The sequence below is a fragment of the Netta rufina genome, assembly GCF_964035555.1.
Source record: "Netta rufina genome assembly, chromosome: 3".
Lineage (NCBI taxonomy): Eukaryota > Metazoa > Chordata > Aves > Anseriformes > Anatidae > Netta > Netta rufina.
This window is the reverse complement of record NC_140125.1, coordinates 2,579,370-2,596,064: the sequence shown is the minus strand read 5'-3', so window position 1 is coordinate 2,596,064 and position 16,695 is coordinate 2,579,370. Positions and strand designations below refer to the sequence as shown.

General features: G+C 39.6%; 1 protein-coding gene across 1 annotated transcript in view; it reads right to left on the bottom strand.

The window, feature by feature from the left end:
• Window positions 1-16,695, bottom strand: part of CFAP61 (cilia and flagella associated protein 61) — a gene marked incomplete at both ends in the record, with an annotated part of 104,487 nt that overhangs the window by 30,066 nt on the left and 57,726 nt on the right. Inside the window, 4 exon segments of the mRNA XM_084283381.1 lie at window positions 254-546; window positions 6,229-6,403; window positions 7,712-7,880; window positions 10,551-10,649. Coding sequence (XP_084139507.1) covers window positions 254-546; window positions 6,229-6,403; window positions 7,712-7,880; window positions 10,551-10,649 — 736 coding nt within the window.

The window sequence follows — 16,695 nt, the reverse complement described above, 5'->3', positions numbered from 1 at the left end:
TGTATTAGGAATATTTGTCACTCAACTATTTGTGAGTCAGCTGACTAAAATACATTTAAATCCAAATCAGTCAGGGAATTAACAATGGTATTATTTGGATTTTTACAAAACAATCCTTCAGACTAATGAGTGAATGCTAATTCTTCTAGCGACAATGAGAAAATAGATAAATCATCAAGGGACTCTATCACGATTTGATGGTCTTTGTCTTAAAGAACAGACTGAAGGAAATACAATGAAAGCATATACTTACTGAACACTGCAGTTTGAATGGTTCTGTATTAGTAGTGAAAGCAGCACAAGTGATAAGGTCTGGGTCGTCACCTTTGCTCCACTGTGCCAGGATACTGTCATAATAAACAGACACGCCAGCCTCTGACAGTGCCTCCTGAACAGCACTTTCTATTTCACTGTTGTTAAGGCAAGTAACATCTGAGGTGAGTGGAGGCTGCACGAGATGTATGCGAGATCCATTAATTCCAAGAGATAAGAGGGTTTCTACCGTGGTGTAAATGTCAATTGTATTCCCATAGACAATGACGTTCCCTAAGGGGGAAAAAAAAGGGGGGCAAATTTCTAAGATGTACAATGAAAACCTTATTAGTGTAACTCAGATGATAATAACATGAAATTGCTCTCTTTGACCCTCTTATTTCTCTGATGCTATGAAGCAAACAATGTTACCTAGCAACAGTAGCTAAGATAATTTAGTGAAGAATCTGTACAAAACATCCCACAAAGTAGGCAAGTACTTAACACAGAAGTATGACATTCATTTTGACCCCATAATTTGAAATTATTTTGATTGAAAATCCTTTGGGAACAACAAAAAAAAAAAAAAAAAAAAAAAAAAAAAAAAAAAAAACACCCATTTTTATTTTGTTCTCCTCTCTCTCCTCAATTTTGCTCAGTTTTGCTTAGTCAAAGCACTTACTGGAGGGACATGGGGAACAGGAGCAAATTAAACGCATCATGCAGAAAAACATATACAAACTAGAAAAGACCAACATAGAGAAAACCAGCCGTTGTGCAGTACAGGAAGTCACCAGCTCTGTGGCTTCCTCCTGCCAAGCCTCCATCTCCAGACAGCGGAGAGGCCCCTGCGGATGCAGCCCCTACTGCTCTGTGCAGGTGACTGCTGGGAGGTCCCAGACCCACCGGCCTGATGCTGTGCTGCGAAGCAGCCCGCCCAGAACTGCACACTGCTGGGAAACCAGCACGTTCAAGGCAGACGCTTGTGAGCGGTATGAAATCAGCCTTTGGATATCACTGCACCTTTCACAGTGCATTGCCACTATTTCAACCAGCTCCATTTTTCCCCACAGGCAAAGGGAGCTCTGATTCAGACCTACACTTCCCACCATTTGAGGGAATGCCTTTTGCTCCAAAGCCACAGACTGTTTGGTAGTGTTATATGTGGAATGGTAATTCGCGTCGAGAAAATGGTTGATATTAATAAAGAAGGGGGAGATTTGGGAATGTGGCCATGGGGATTGGAAAACCCCGTGGTTGAGATAACATTAGACTCTTAATGACGAGGCCATCAGGAATATTTAAAAGAGTTTAGAGGGAACAAAGAAGGGTGATTCAGGAGACTCCATGCAGTCTCCGGTTTCTTGTTCTCCAGCCATTAAGGCATGGAAGTTTCTGGGTGTTTGCTGTTGCTGTTTTATGCAAAGTTGTTTGACCAATGAAAAGTTGTTTTGAAAAGAACTGCTGTGGGGAGAAGGGTATAAGAGGGGACCCTGCCCTTAAGATAAAAAAAGAAAAAAAAAAAAGAAGGTCACACGATGTGATGAAGTTATGATCAATAAAGAAGCAGGAAAAAGGAGTGAAGAGGAACAGGCTGGCAGAATGGAGACCAGGACGGGAACAGGCACATTGATTGCCTCATGAAGATAGGTTTGGCCAAACTCAGCAAACTGCTCAGAGAAGCTCGTACAGAAAGTTGCTGGAAATGGGCACACCGAAGCTGGAGAGAAGCTCGAGCTGAGAGAAGCGGAGCCGCACACACAACTGCCCCTCTCTGGTAAGCAGCTGCGCAGTATGGGGAATCATACGTCCTTAGGAACAAAGACTGTCCTGGTAATCTTACAGCTTGTTCTCCTTATTAACAATCAGACAGTTTATGAGCCTGAAACATGGGACCAAACTGAGGTCAAGGTGTGGGACTCTGCAACTAAAAATGGCAAGGTTGCAGTGGGATTGCTCAGCACCTGGCAAGCAGTCTCTGAGGCCTTAGAGCCATGTGGAGTCACAATCACAAATGTGTGGCTTGCCAGACAGTGAGGGAGCTGCGGGCTCCTTTACTGATCCAACTGCTACGCCATGGGCCCCTCTGCTGCTACAGTCATCGAAGGCTTTTGCTGTTACCCCCCCTGTTGACCTGGACGTGCCTTTTGACCCAGGCCTATTGGCCTTGAAAAGGAGATGGATATGCTTTTCTTCTATCCGGGAAGAATGGGATGCATAAGGCCTGAAGACCGAGTTGCTTGACAACTTAAAGCGAGACATATTGCTCAAAAGGAATGGAAAATGGAGACTTGTTTGTACTCAAGAAAAGGAATGGAAAATGGAGAAACTTAAAGAATTGTTTGTTACCTTTTCTGATTTTACGTATGTTTAGGTGTACTCGTGTTTAGTACGTCATGGAACTTAAAGAATTTTTACCTTTCCTGATTGTACATACGTATAGGCGTACTCGGGTTTAGTATGTAAAGCAATGTTCTGTATATTTAGAATGTTTTATGTTCGTGTGTGTGTGTTGGTGGAGCGTAGACTCCCTGCACACCGAGCGCTGTTTACTTGCCTTTTAAACTTTTAATGAATATTTCTTTTATAAATATTACTAAATTCAGATTGAGTTGATACTTCATTTATAACAGTAGGATCCTGCAGCATTCGCCCACTGAAGCTGTACCACTTCAAACTGTGCAGTTAAAGACAAGGTCAAACAGGCGAGGACGGGAGGTAGCAAGTTCTGTGTGAGCAGAATACGGACTCGCAGCCCTCCTGGCAAGGGGGCAGGCAGACCTGGATACGTCAGGGCATTTGTGTGCTTTATCTAAGGTCGGTGTAATATAAAGCACTAAGTACTCATCCGAGCAAGGCCTGAAAACTGCTCCTCTGCTCCCTGCTCTCTCTGTCAGAATAGAAAGCATTGCCAGGCTCTCCAATCTGCTCCGCCTTCAGGTAACCCTTGCAAAATGGCACAGCTCTTGTAGGACAGACTGAGAATTCCCTTCTCAGTGGCAACAGGGAATGAGAAGTGCTTACCTAAGGTGCAGGCTAGCAAAGTGTCATTCTGACTCTAAGGCATAAAAGTCTGGGCAGCAGAGAGATCTTCACCATTTGGTGGAACCAGCCTCTTCAGCGGGGGAGTTCAGTGATTGCATTACATGTTGGCATTTCTGTATATACAAGATCAGATTCCAGCCCCGCATTTCTCAAGGAAAATTAAAATTCTGTTTTATATGGTAATATTTAATACAACTACATTAGATTAAGGAAAGCAATGCTCCTTTACTGACCTCTTGTAAATCAACAATTTACAGTTTCTGCTTATTACAATATTAGTAGCTTTTTAGATTACAATGCTAGTAGTCAAGGAACTACCGATATTCATTATGGACTGAAATTATGTTCACTGGACAGATAGCAATTCCTCAGGATGCTTTTATTATTTAACTACATGAAAATGTATCTATCTGTGAGTAAACATAATAATCTTCTATGGAAAAAAAGCAGCCATAAAAAAAGACTGCTAGAGTAGTTTTATTATTTATTACTCAAATGTCAGTGTTCTGCTGCAGAGCAGGCTCATTCATTTTCCACAAGTGGAAGTACAAGATTTCAGTGACCCCAGCATGACCTGACTCTTTTTAGTTTGCAAAAGCTAAAGAAGAAAACCTGTATTAGCTAAAGCATCAGTGTCTCTGGTTGGTGATTCAGGCACTGGAATTTTAATACGGTAGTATCCCTACAAACATGCTTTTAATAAAGCAGTAAGCTATGTTTAGGTAAAGAGAAAAAATAATTGCTCCATTTTGGGCCATTAAAACAGTTTTGTTCCTTACTTTACTCCCATCCTACTTTTTATTTTCATGGAAAGTGCAGTGCTAATAGGAGATGAATTTCAATTAGTTACAATTACAGTTGTAATAGGTTACACGCACTAGCTGGCTGGGTTTCATCAGAGAAGCTGAAGCACCAGGGCTAGGGGCTGGTGCTTGCTCTGCTCCGGGCCCCAGACAGCAGTCAGCCCGTTCTGAGTTACTGGCCCAGGAGCGGTCAACTGCGGAGCAGCAAAGGATGTGGCTCGCTGCTTGTCCCACGGGTCCTCAAGCATCTCCTGCTGCTCAGCACATGTGTGATTCCTCCTGCCAACCTGCTACCAGGTTGATCCTGCTCTGCTTAACTTTGGTAAAAAAGCACCCGCTGGTTTCAACCAGAATGAAGTGGTACCCAGCATTTGCACAGGGAAAAAAAAAGGCAGTTTAAAGCCTCTACTTTAACTCTTAATTAAAAGCCATTCTCAAAATCAGTGCTACCAAATGAAGTTTTCACCCAATTAGGCTAATAAGACTCACACAGTGAAGTTCAGTGTTTAACACTTCCCTTCAAAAAAAGCTCCAGAACTACAAGTGGTCTTGGAGGTATATTCATTCCCTCTCCTGTCCAGAGCTTTTCCTCCTCAGCCCTCCATGGAGCTGGGGCAGCTGAGCACAGACCCATGCCCCAAGCCCCCTGTGCCAGCTGCCCCAGCTCTGGGGGTGTTGCTCCTGGTCCCAGCCCTAGCCCAGGGCTCAGTCCCACAGGACCCTGCCGTGTGCTTCCAGGCACCCTCTGGCAGGAAAACACGCCTCGACACAGCAGAAGCCGTAAATTTAGCTTACAGCTGAAGACATGATAGTGCCTAATTAATATATCCATCTTTACACAACAGCAAAAGCCAGCAGCAATACTGAAATTATTAATATTAACTTAGTAGTAATAAAGGTGCGTTGGTCCCAAAAAAGATGAGGTGTAGTAAGACTGCCCTTGTGCCTGCGGAACAGTTCTGGGTGCCTTGCATCCTGGACACTGGCCCCTTCTCAGATGCATTTCTGCTCAGATGTGTTGGAGCACATTCCAGGACTGGGCATGCACAGATATACATGAAAGATGAGCAGTAACAAACAGGGAGAAGCAACCACCTCATCTGTTTATGCAAATGCAGCTGTGCCAGTCAGCTGGACACTAGGCAAAACCATACAGATTGCACCATTTACATGCCTGAGGCCAGGAAGCTGTTTGAGGAAAATGTGAACTGAGACATCACCACGTTTATTGTCTTCTGACCTGACCACAGCCAGACTTGGAGGATGATAAAGAAACCTCCAGTATCTTGAGAACTTCCTTAAAGGTCTGCCAAGCAAAGCACAAACTTAGCAGACCATAGCAAATAACTATCAATTTTCATTATTCTACTCTCTACCAAGTAAGCCAGTTCAACTACATTTTTAGGAAATTATTGTTGCATTCAATTGACAGGAACTTTCTACAAAGACAGCTTTCCTGCTCTGAACTCTGCCCTGACTCAGATCTGTCACAAAGAAGAGATGACATGTGAGTTCATTCACTGTTTGATCTCTTTTTCTGCAGTTGAAAGAGTTTAACTCAGAAGCCTGGACGATACCAGGTGTTTTCTATAGTATGCACATTCAGTGAATATATGAAGAACACAAACATGAGCAGGCTCAGGAAATACAGGTATGATGGACAAAAACCTGCACAAATGTGTGATATAAAGGGATAAAAGAAAATACAGGGAGCCTGCAGTTCTATGTGTAAATCTGTAACTGATGCAACAGAACACAGATGACACGTTATGCCTCGAATCTAGGTATTTTTCTATACAACATAAAAACACACTCACTAATTAAATTATTATTTAGTTGCCTAATTAATGACTCCAACTAGCTTTGCATTTGGGATTCATTTTGTTTTATATGATAATTACAGATAATTAATCTATCCCAAACTTTTTTTTTTCTTTTTTTTTTTTCCTAGCTAAATATGCTGGGTATCAAAAATGACAACAAATTTTAAGTTCATCTGGAAAACAAAGCACAGCAGATGAAACACTTTGCTAGAATTAATCAGGTACCAATCACACCATGGAATTAAGGAAACAATAAGCCCAGAAAACATTTCTGCAAATGTGCGTGTGTTTAACAAGACCCCTACCTTCTGAGTTGACAATGTTTTCTTCCAGCCAGTGCAATGCCTTTAAACAGTCCTGATCGTCATTGAGATTAAAATGATTGGAAGGGACTTTCCCTGTGTATCTCTGTGGCCATTCACTTAGGACATCTCTATTAGTTGGGAGTTTACTGATATCTGCTCCAGTAGGAGACAGGACCTGGAACAAATGAATGAATGAATATATGGCATAAATCTTGGAGTACTGCTACAAAAGATTTTTTAAAATCAGCTCTATGTAATAAAACAAAAAACATATGATAAAAATAATTCCTTCCTGTTTTATTTTATAGAGCTTAGAAGTAAGAATATCTGTCTTCTTGAAGACAGATAAAACCTGAGTTTTTTCTTGCTTTCTTATTTTTCTTTCCCCTGCAGTGTAGTTATTTCCCACAACTTATATTTCAAATTAAGAGTTGCCTCCAAATATCTTTTTCTAGGAGCACTTAAAGTCATTCAGACCATACTTTAACTTCTGTTTCATCCCTGATGAATAGTGAACATAGATTGTCATTTGAAGTGTGTCTCAACTCTGAAGAGTTTACAGAAAAAATGGGTTTTTCTTGCTCCACAAATCTGTTGCACACATGTTGTACTCCATGTAATGCAGAGGTTTCATGGAGCACACCCCATACCCATCTCATAGTCAATAGTGCAATCACAGTTAAACTAATGATACAGAACTGGAAGAAGCTATCTAGCACACAGAGGTCTGATTCAGCAGCAAGACAGAGCTCTCAGTTCCACCCCACACAAGTTCATTTTACACATACACTCTTTTGAGACCTGTGCTGCTGCTGTAAACCAGGGGAATGGCAAAATTGCTTTAGTTGTCACCAAGGCTAAAACAAAGCAGCCCAGCTGGAAAACTGGCCCTTCTCACTCTTGAGCCTTCACTTCCCAGGATTGTGTCCCCCAACATAAATGCTGTGAGACTCCACTGAATATCATAGGTCACCTTCCCTGAAGCATTTTATCTCACTTGAAACACAACCGTGTGCTACAATAACATACAGCACTAGGCATGGTCATCATGAGAACTGAGTAATTAATTTGATAAGGAATTCCCTCCATTGCCAAAACTAGGTCAAACGGTGTTAAACCAGCTGGAGTTAAGTCTCCTGTGGCTGGGGCCACATGTCATTTGGGCCTACTCTTCAGTGGATTTAATGGTCACAGTGGCAAAATACTGACAGCTTTGCTTAATATCTGGTACTGAGTAGTGACATTACTGGTAGAAAAATTTGTAAATCTCCCTCTCTTATCCGCTCCAAACTCTATAGCTGCACTGAAACAGAACAACCTGCCATGCTGTAGGGCTGCTTTCTGGTTATACAATTGCCATGGAGTACTCTACTCCTTTGCTGATCACAATCACAGAAATGCTCTTCACTGTAAAAAAATGTTTGTTTGTTTGTTTGTTTGTTTGTTTGTTTTATTTATTCCTTCTCTCTGCACACAATCTTACCTGGTATTTCTGTCCTGTGCAGAGAACAAGGTAGTCATACGGTACTTTTCTCTGCTTGGAAATAACTACGTATTTGGCAGTGCGATTTATGCCAGTCATTTTACCAACCACAACGTTAACCCAGGAACAAAGTGACATCTGTGCATAATCTTCATCATTAAAACAGTGGCTGTGAAGAAAAAATATCTGTAAGTGACATTTCAGCAGCTGACAGCAGGCATTAATTAGACATCTGGTGAGTTAGCCAAAGTCCCCTAGTGGTTCAAGTCTGTTTTCTTGCTGTGAAGTTTACTGCAGCCTATAGTAAAAGATTAGTCATTATGAAATACTCAGTTACAAATTGACAACTTTCTGCTAAAACCGAATAATCCCTCCCAGCACTAGGCCATACAACCACATAATTTAAAAACAAACTCAAAAATAAATGCTTTATTCTGCTTTTCATTTGCAGCTTGATGTGAGGAGGAGACCTTTGTACCTGCAGAGAAAATATTTTAATAATCCATTTTTTTATCCTATTCTAGATTCTCATGTTATTTTTTTTCACTTGTGCTTCATTTGGTGTTCAGCTTCACCAATAGCAAATATGGTGAGATGCAAATACAGTTACGGCACCACTGGTATTTTAACACCTTTGTACCAAAGTGTTAGTCTGAAAAGTTTAAAAATAAGTAGAAAGGTAGGAAAATGCTTGTCAGAGGTGAAAGAGGAAGGCAGGGATATCCATTTTTTTCTTGGTGATCTTTTTCCAAATGAACTTTTCCAAAATACAAGAATGAAAGATGTTGGAAACTCCCTAAAATGATCCCTACCCACAAACTTTCAGAAGTCTATAAGATGCAACTGAATTCCTCTGCAAGATGAACTGAATATTAACAGGCATAAAGGAGAAATTATCATACTGGTTATCCAAAAGAAAACAAAATTGACAGGTTTATGAGGGAAATGTGCAGATGTGAAAAATGCTTGTCTTCACTAAGAGAACTCAGGGACATGGTTTAGTGGGTGATATTGGTGGTAGGGGGAAGACTGGACCAGATGATCTTGGAGGGCTTTTCCACCCTTAATGATTCTATGAACTCAGAGACTCAACACCGAAAAATATTTTACTCCTAGTACCAAAATATACATTCTAAAACATCAGAGCTGACTGGTACACATTAATTGCTGTTAGTGATTTCCCCAAATTATCCTAGAGGATGATGAAAATAACAAATAGAGAACCAAAGGAGAAACAAACAAAGTTGCTTTCATGACCTGAAGAATTTTAGAACAGAATGTCCAGGCTTTCTGAGGTGCTCTGCATTCTCTATACTCACAAATACCAGAAGGAAATAAATAAGGGAAGAAAACCACTGACAATTCTAAACTATAATCATGCAGAAATCTATAAATAAAATGGACATCAAGAAGAGATTAGGTTTTTCAAAAGCACCTTTATAATTGAGGTACACAGCTCCTGGGAGACTGACACTCCAAAATCACAGGGATGCTTTCAAAAATCGTACCCTGCAGAGTTCCATTTTCACTCTTAATCTGCTTTCAAATGTTAACAGCTAATTCTGGGGAGGCAGCCATGAACAGCAACTTTCCGTCAGGGTGGATATTTTGTTATTACAAGTCTTTTTTTTACAGTATATTCCAGAAAAACTGTACATGCATTTGCGTGAGTATACAATCTCTTCATTTCCTAGACTTGTACTTAAAAACACCCCTTTCTACAGTAAAAAATTAATTCTGGTAACTAGTTATCAAAAATTTCTTGCTCTTCACAGGGCAAAATTCCAAATATGGTAAGTTAGTTTTAAACATGTCCACATCACACTATTTCCATGGCTTTGTAGAGATTTCCGTTTTAAGGAGACATTGAGTTGTTTTGTCATTTAAAGAGCTGTCTCTTTAGGGCTTTACTGCTTTCTAAGTAAAAAATTGGTAAGAACAATGTGCTGGTTCCAAATGTCACATGCCAAATCCACATAAATTATACCAAGTTCATCGCCAGCTACTCAAAATGACTGTGCTTCTCAATGTCCAGAACAACCATGATCTTGTCCTGAGTGTGGATTCCTAGCGACTACTCCAATATAAAAAATAAAATGCCTAAAAGAAATATACTAAATTTAAGTGAGAATTATACACTGTCAATTTTAATGAGGCAAAATTTTATCCTACTAGTTGGAAGCTACTCTATTTATTGGCAAACAAGAAAACTTGTGAAAATATTTGACCACTCACTGGACACAAGCATCTTTCAGTCTTCCCTTGAGATATTCTGCACCAGAATCATAGATCTGCCAGCCAGGGGGTAGCGAGCATAAGGGACTGAAGCAAGACTTCCAAACACAGGCCAATGACTGACACACAAACAGTTCACAAGCAGCAGGACTGATGCAGCACAGTTCTTCCAAGTCTGTCAACTTAATCTTAAATGTTCCCCTGCATACTCAGCTCCCTCACAGGTTATCAGCATTATTTGGAACAAAACTCATGGCAGTTAAATTAAGCAATATTTAAACATCAAACATACATCTTTTGTCATCTATCCTTAGCCTGGAGATCTAAGCAATCTAAGAAGTCTTGGACAGCAGAGCAGCGTCCTGGTATAATATGATGGACCACTACCCTGAAGTTACTGCTTTAGTAATGCTTTGTGCTATTTCCCTAGTAACAGTTATATTTAATGCATTTCACAGGTGAATGCATGTTTTATAGAGAGACTGCATCATTTTGAGAGCACCTGCCTATGTTCCTATTTAAAATTTAGCACAAGTTCACAGAAAATTACAAAGTGTTATGCTTTCCTTTGAAGCTACGGTAGAGTTTAGATATTAAATCAAACCTGTTAATTAAAAATCTTCTATGTTTGGAGGCTGGAAGGTCTTTTCCTGGAAGGCCATGAATTGAAATCAAGGTCAGATTGTTAAATTTCAGGTGCGGACTGTGGAAAGAAAGACATGCCACAGTTAAACCAATGAAATTTTTCTGAGGCTCCATTTGGTACAGTTATAATGTGAGTGCTTTTTAGCATATAGTTATAAGCTGTATTGACAGATAACTGATTTCCCCAGTCCATCCTTATGGCTCTTATTTGAGCTGTAGCACAACGTTGTCGCAATCCTGACAGAAATATTTAGATTCTCTGATGTCACTAGAAATGCTGATCCTAAGACTTTCTGGCAGGACTTAACTTCCATGACTACAGTAGATATTGCAAGACCACCATGTCTTTGCTCAAAGGCTGGAAAAAAATGAAAAACGAAATCCAGTACACAGTCTGGTGAGTCTCACTGATTTCAAGCACTTTGCTTAACAGGAGTGGATCAAAGAATGTGCTTCAGTACCAGCAGAAGAAAGGTCAAGAAGCACTTAAAAAAAATCATGCTGGAAATCTGCAGTTATTTAGACACCTGGTGAAAAACTGTGCAATACTCTAATTATCACTTTTATGTCGTTTGTTGAGTGCATGCTACAAGGGAAGTCAATCTCTGCAACATTGCAATGTATTATGCTTAAAGCAGGGTTCTAAAACATGCAAGGTCTTGTCCAGAGCATTGTACTTCTTTGTGTCATTTTCATGAGTAATGCACTCTTTCCAGTACACCATCACACAACATGTGAAAACACAGGAAGCTGTGGTTCTGTTGGAGAACTGGGACCAGCTACTGCTGTTCATAGCTCACCTTCCATAAGCAGAGACATGGCTGCAGGAAAGTTAAAAATTATTCCTGACAACAAGAAATGTGGCTGCTTCCTGCACCAGGTCTACTGAAAGGAGGAAGCCATATCAGGGGAACAAGACAGACTTCAATTCCATGTGCAGGAGGATACAGAAAACAACTCCTTTACACAGGCGAGGCACAACGTGGTTTGTCATCTTGCTAAGATTGTGTCTTCGTACAGAAAAAGAAGAGTACTTACTTCTGTAGTTTCATTAACACCAGAGGGTGGAGGGGAACAAGACTGACAGTATGTTGAACTAAATGTGATCTGACATTTAAAAACAAATAAATATTATGAGTGATTAAGCCTTCTAATCTTCAAGGCTTTGTGTAAGTTAAGTATGGATTGATGCAAATGGTACAAAGGAATCAGAATGTTTTTTATCAACCGATGTTAATTTGTTATTCATACATTTAAAAAATATATTCAAACAAAGTTAAAGGTCATTCTTAAACCAAGGAATTTTGAGGTTATGGCTGCCACTCTCAAAATGCGTATTAATAGTTTAATTCTGGATTATGGATTATCTATGGTAAATCTCCATGCATACTCAGGCCAAGCACAATGTAATAAATAACCTTAATGTAACAGAGTGCATATATTTATACAGATTATGGGCCTGATTCTCATTTAAATTAAGGTCACTCTGCAGAAGTGGGTGTAAATAGAATTTGCTCTTCATTTATGGCCACATTATGCTGTTTGAGTGATATAAAGTGGTAAATGACAGTTATCCCAATACATTGAACTGAATTTAAAGTGTACAGGATGTCATCTGTGCTAATGGAGTGTTTCTAGTTGGGTGCAAATGTGAGTAATTGCAATAAACTATAGACACCTAAATGGTATAACTGCTTGCCACATAGTTTACACGTAATTATGAGGAAAATGGCTACAACAGTACACAGTCATCCCAGACATTCTTCTATCCTGCCTGCCCTCCCAATACCGAAGTTTCTTTTCAACTCAGAGCTGAAATCATCTCTCTACTTGCCCAATGGCCGCTTGCCAATGTCTCCAAATCCAGGTGCTATAATAACATTAGGTTTAAATTACATTAACTATAGTCAGGATGAAAATGCTGCAAGCAAGCATCAGAAAAATGGTAGAATAAGGGTCCCAAGCAACAATAATGTACCTGTTTTGCATGGCTGCACAATGGTGCACATTATTGATCTGATCACATACTATTTTCTTCTACAGATGCTGTACCTCTATTTAGTCCATATGGTATTTGTTCAGTTCTCTCCCATCAAATGTGAGGCTTCAGTTCAGACCTCTCACTCAGTACGATTTACTAACAACTTACTTCTACCTCAGAACTCCCACGGCATTCCCATACGCCCCAAACATTAATTCATGTTTCCCATTCGTTCATCTTGTAGGCATCAAATCATTAATTAGCAACTCTTTGAAATACTATGATGAAATCAGTAATAACTTTGATTCCTATTTTATGTTAAAAAAAAAATAAATCAATACACAAAGGAAATTGGATTGAAGCTATCAAAAGGGGGTGCTGATGTCAGAGGCAGAACAGAAGAGACCCAGGGGTGGTACCTGATACTACCCTTCCAGTCCCAGATCTCAACTTGGAATTGCCAAAAGTGAGCGAAGAACAGTTGCAGGCTTCCTTGGCTTTGGTCCTTTGTCCCTTGGCACTGAGGTGTCACACGACAGAAAGAGGCAGACACCCCACGGGCACCTCGGTTTGGAGAAAGGCTCACTGTTAAGCAGCCCTGTGGCCACTAACCACACTGTGGCTCAAACTGTGGGTGACATGAATTGCGTTTCTTCTGCAAAGAAGAACTCAAGGTTTGCAACCACAAACTGTGAGGTAAAGCATTGTCTGAGCAGACAGTGGAAGACTGGAGGTTAGAGGTGAGCACAGCGGAGAAGATGGGATGGCAGGGAGCCTCCCCAGTTTGGAAGCAGATGGTGGGAGGTGAACAGATTTTTTTTTTTAACTGACTTCCACAAAGAGATGAATGGCAAAGCCTCCACAGTAGAAGACAATCCTCCCCCTAGCACTTCAGCCACTTGCCACATTTGCTGCAGCAAGGAGCTCTGGTCGGATTAGGGTTGGACTAGATGATCTTAGAGGTCTTTTCCAACTTAGATAATTCTCTAATTCTATGATTCTGATAAAGCCAATGGGGCATAAGGTTAGACACTTGTGATGTGCTGAAAACTTGACAACTGCAGAGCCTTCAAAAAAAAAGTCAGGCAATAAATAATTATCTCTGTCAATTTCATGCAAATAATGGTCATGTTTGCAAACAGGGAAGTAAAATTCTTTATCACCTAAGGATCAAAATTATTGGGTTTAAACACAAACTGACATTCATGAAAATTATCAGAATCTTTAAGTACGAAAATAAAAGCAAAAACTAGCCATGAAGATTATAAAGGTAGATTTGAGAAGTGCAGCTGGTATGCCTCAGCTTAGTATTTTAAATTTATATATAGGCACTTAAATATGAGCCTGAAAAATACAAGCAACCTGTAGGTGCTTGGCCGTGGTTACTGTCAGGCAGTGGTACACAGAGTTACAGGCAGGTAATGGGTTCGACTATTTGGGACAGCGACTGTCAGGCATGTTACCACTTGACATCGTTCAACCCTTTTCTCCACATATCATTATTATTTCTAGACTAACAAAAAGATGGTTTATTTATGATGGCTGGGGATTCCTTACTGATGCCTAAAAGCTCTTAATAATGGGAAAACAACAAAGGCTCTGAGAAACAGGTAGAAGAGAGAATGTCTTATGTGCTTCTAAAATATATGCCGATGCCTTATAGGGAGCATGGTAAAAGCACAGGTTCCCATCTGCTGAAAAAGTCTTCAAGTTAAGAGCCCGAACCAATGCAACATTAAACAAGTGCACCTGCATTTCAGAAGCAAGTAATTCCAGCTGGGATTCATGTTGCTGTGGATACAAAGGGAAGAACAGCACAAAGATACTGGTGAAGCAGGGAGGGATTAGAGTATCTAGGGAAATAAGTAAAAGGTGTAGGGTTTCACTGCACAGTTCTAGTGGACAGCTACAAAAGCAAGTCTAAACACCCGTCCTTGAAATTAAATTGGATTGCCAATTTATTGTGACCAAAATAAAAGGAACAAATGAACAAAATTTTTAGTATGTCATTTATGTATATCTGCAAATCTGTTCAAATATTCCTGGCTAGTTTCTCAGGATTTTTTGCCTCCATGCTTTTCCTTCTTGGGTGTGTGGTGCAAAAACATAGGTTTAGATGGTGAAAAAGTTGTCTGAATGAATTATTTAATTCATTAATCCCTCATTATCACGAATAACGAGTCAAATCACTTTTGTGACAGCAAATAAAGTGCAGCAAAATAGTCTACATGAACCTATATGTTTCAATTTATTTGAAACTAAGCATCACACTTTTTTTTTTTTAAGTTTTCCAGTCATTCATAAAAAATAAAATAAGAAAGGATTACAGAAGATAATACCAACATGACTACCAAAATATGTAGCTCCATTTACTGATCTCCTGTATGCATAATCATTGAACAATTTAACTTTCATATCTGGTATTCCAAAATTCCAAAATGTCATAATTACACTATATCCTCAACTTTCATGTAGCAGTGCACTTAAATACAGCAGATCTAGATAATTCTAAAAATGGTAACAGTCTGTTTTCAGCACTTCCAATAATTAGGTTAAGAACTTCTTTCATTAATGAAACTCTGATTCAGAGAAATTTCCCCACTGCTCTGCAACAAAAAAATGAACCTTATGACTTCTGTGGGGAAGAAGGAGCCCTGAATGAGAGAGAGGTGATACAAAACGAGTCCCAGCAGGCAATACCCTGCTGTTTAGGGCACAGAAAGTCCACGTGTCCAGGTACAGGTCTCACCCCACAAGGAAGGTATAGGCAGAACCTCTTCTTGACACAAATAATACAACAATTTATGCAAACCTTTTTTTTTTTTTTTTTAAAAAAAAGGGGAAGATCAGCACCCCACACTTTTCAAGAGCAAGGTCATCAAGACATGACTTCAAGAACAGACATCTCCAAAAGGAAAAGATTTTCTAACACATTTTACAGATCCACACAAAACTGCAAATAAAAACGCTCAGCTTAGCAAAGGTGGCTAATAATAGTGAAAAAAACAAAAAAAACAAAACACCACATATGCATATTTTCACTAAGTGATGAATATGTTGCTTAGTACTATAGACTTTAGGAGCAACCTTTACGAGCAATGCATTTTCACACTGCAGTATACTAAATTGCTTTTGTTTACTCAGACAAAGCCCACTGCTGTCTCAGGCAGAGCTGTAAAAACCTCTACCTTTCCTCTTCCTCCCACACTTCAAACAGCTACATTCAACTCAGACAAGTAAGAATCAGATATGAAGCTATGTGAAAATAACACAGCAGAACTGTTTCCCTGTGTGGTGCTATGTGATGCCATCCTGGTATTATGAAGGCTCTGCAGCTGATCTTACACTGCCTAGTTAGTAAGCTTTTGGTAAGATAGTCAGTGACCGAAGCAGAAAGGGTTTATTGTTTGCATCAACAATTACCAAAAGCCTCTGTTCTCAAGAACCTTAGTGAGTGCATCAATTACAAACCTCAGAACAGGGTTTTAGCTTAACTGCTGACCAACAGATGTCCATCTACAAGTCATCCATCTCTAATTACAAGTAAACAAAGATAAGCCATTTCTCCATTGGATCAACATTTTTAAAAAAGTGTTATGATTGTGAATGAATTTGCTCAAGGAAAGAAGGGATAACAATAAAGTCTTTACTGGGACACCTTTCAATGCAAGAGTCAAGAAAGAGGTTTTCCACATATTCATTTGCTCTATGAACTGTGCTTGTTTATAGACTCTTCCTCTTCCTGCTTGTTTATAATTCGTCCTCCAAAGACCAGTGACAGATGTGTCAAGAAGAACAACAGCAAAACTAAAACAATAAGTGAATCTGATTGTCAGTAGCTCGCATTTAATGTGACTAACGCTTTTGGCCCTAGGCAATAGGTAAGTCAGTTGATTACTTCAGTGGGAAAATTCACACCTTCTTCATCCCAGAACATGACTGTTTCTGTTCCAAGACAGGCCACAACATTGGTGAAATACACCACTGATTTCAATTTCAGAAAATACTCTTTAAATTATTTAGAACATAGATTAAGAGAGAAATGTTTGGGTCTGATTTTAATTTATTAAATATTTCAAGATGAAATTTATTTTAAAAAAGAAACCCCAACAAAACATTTTGT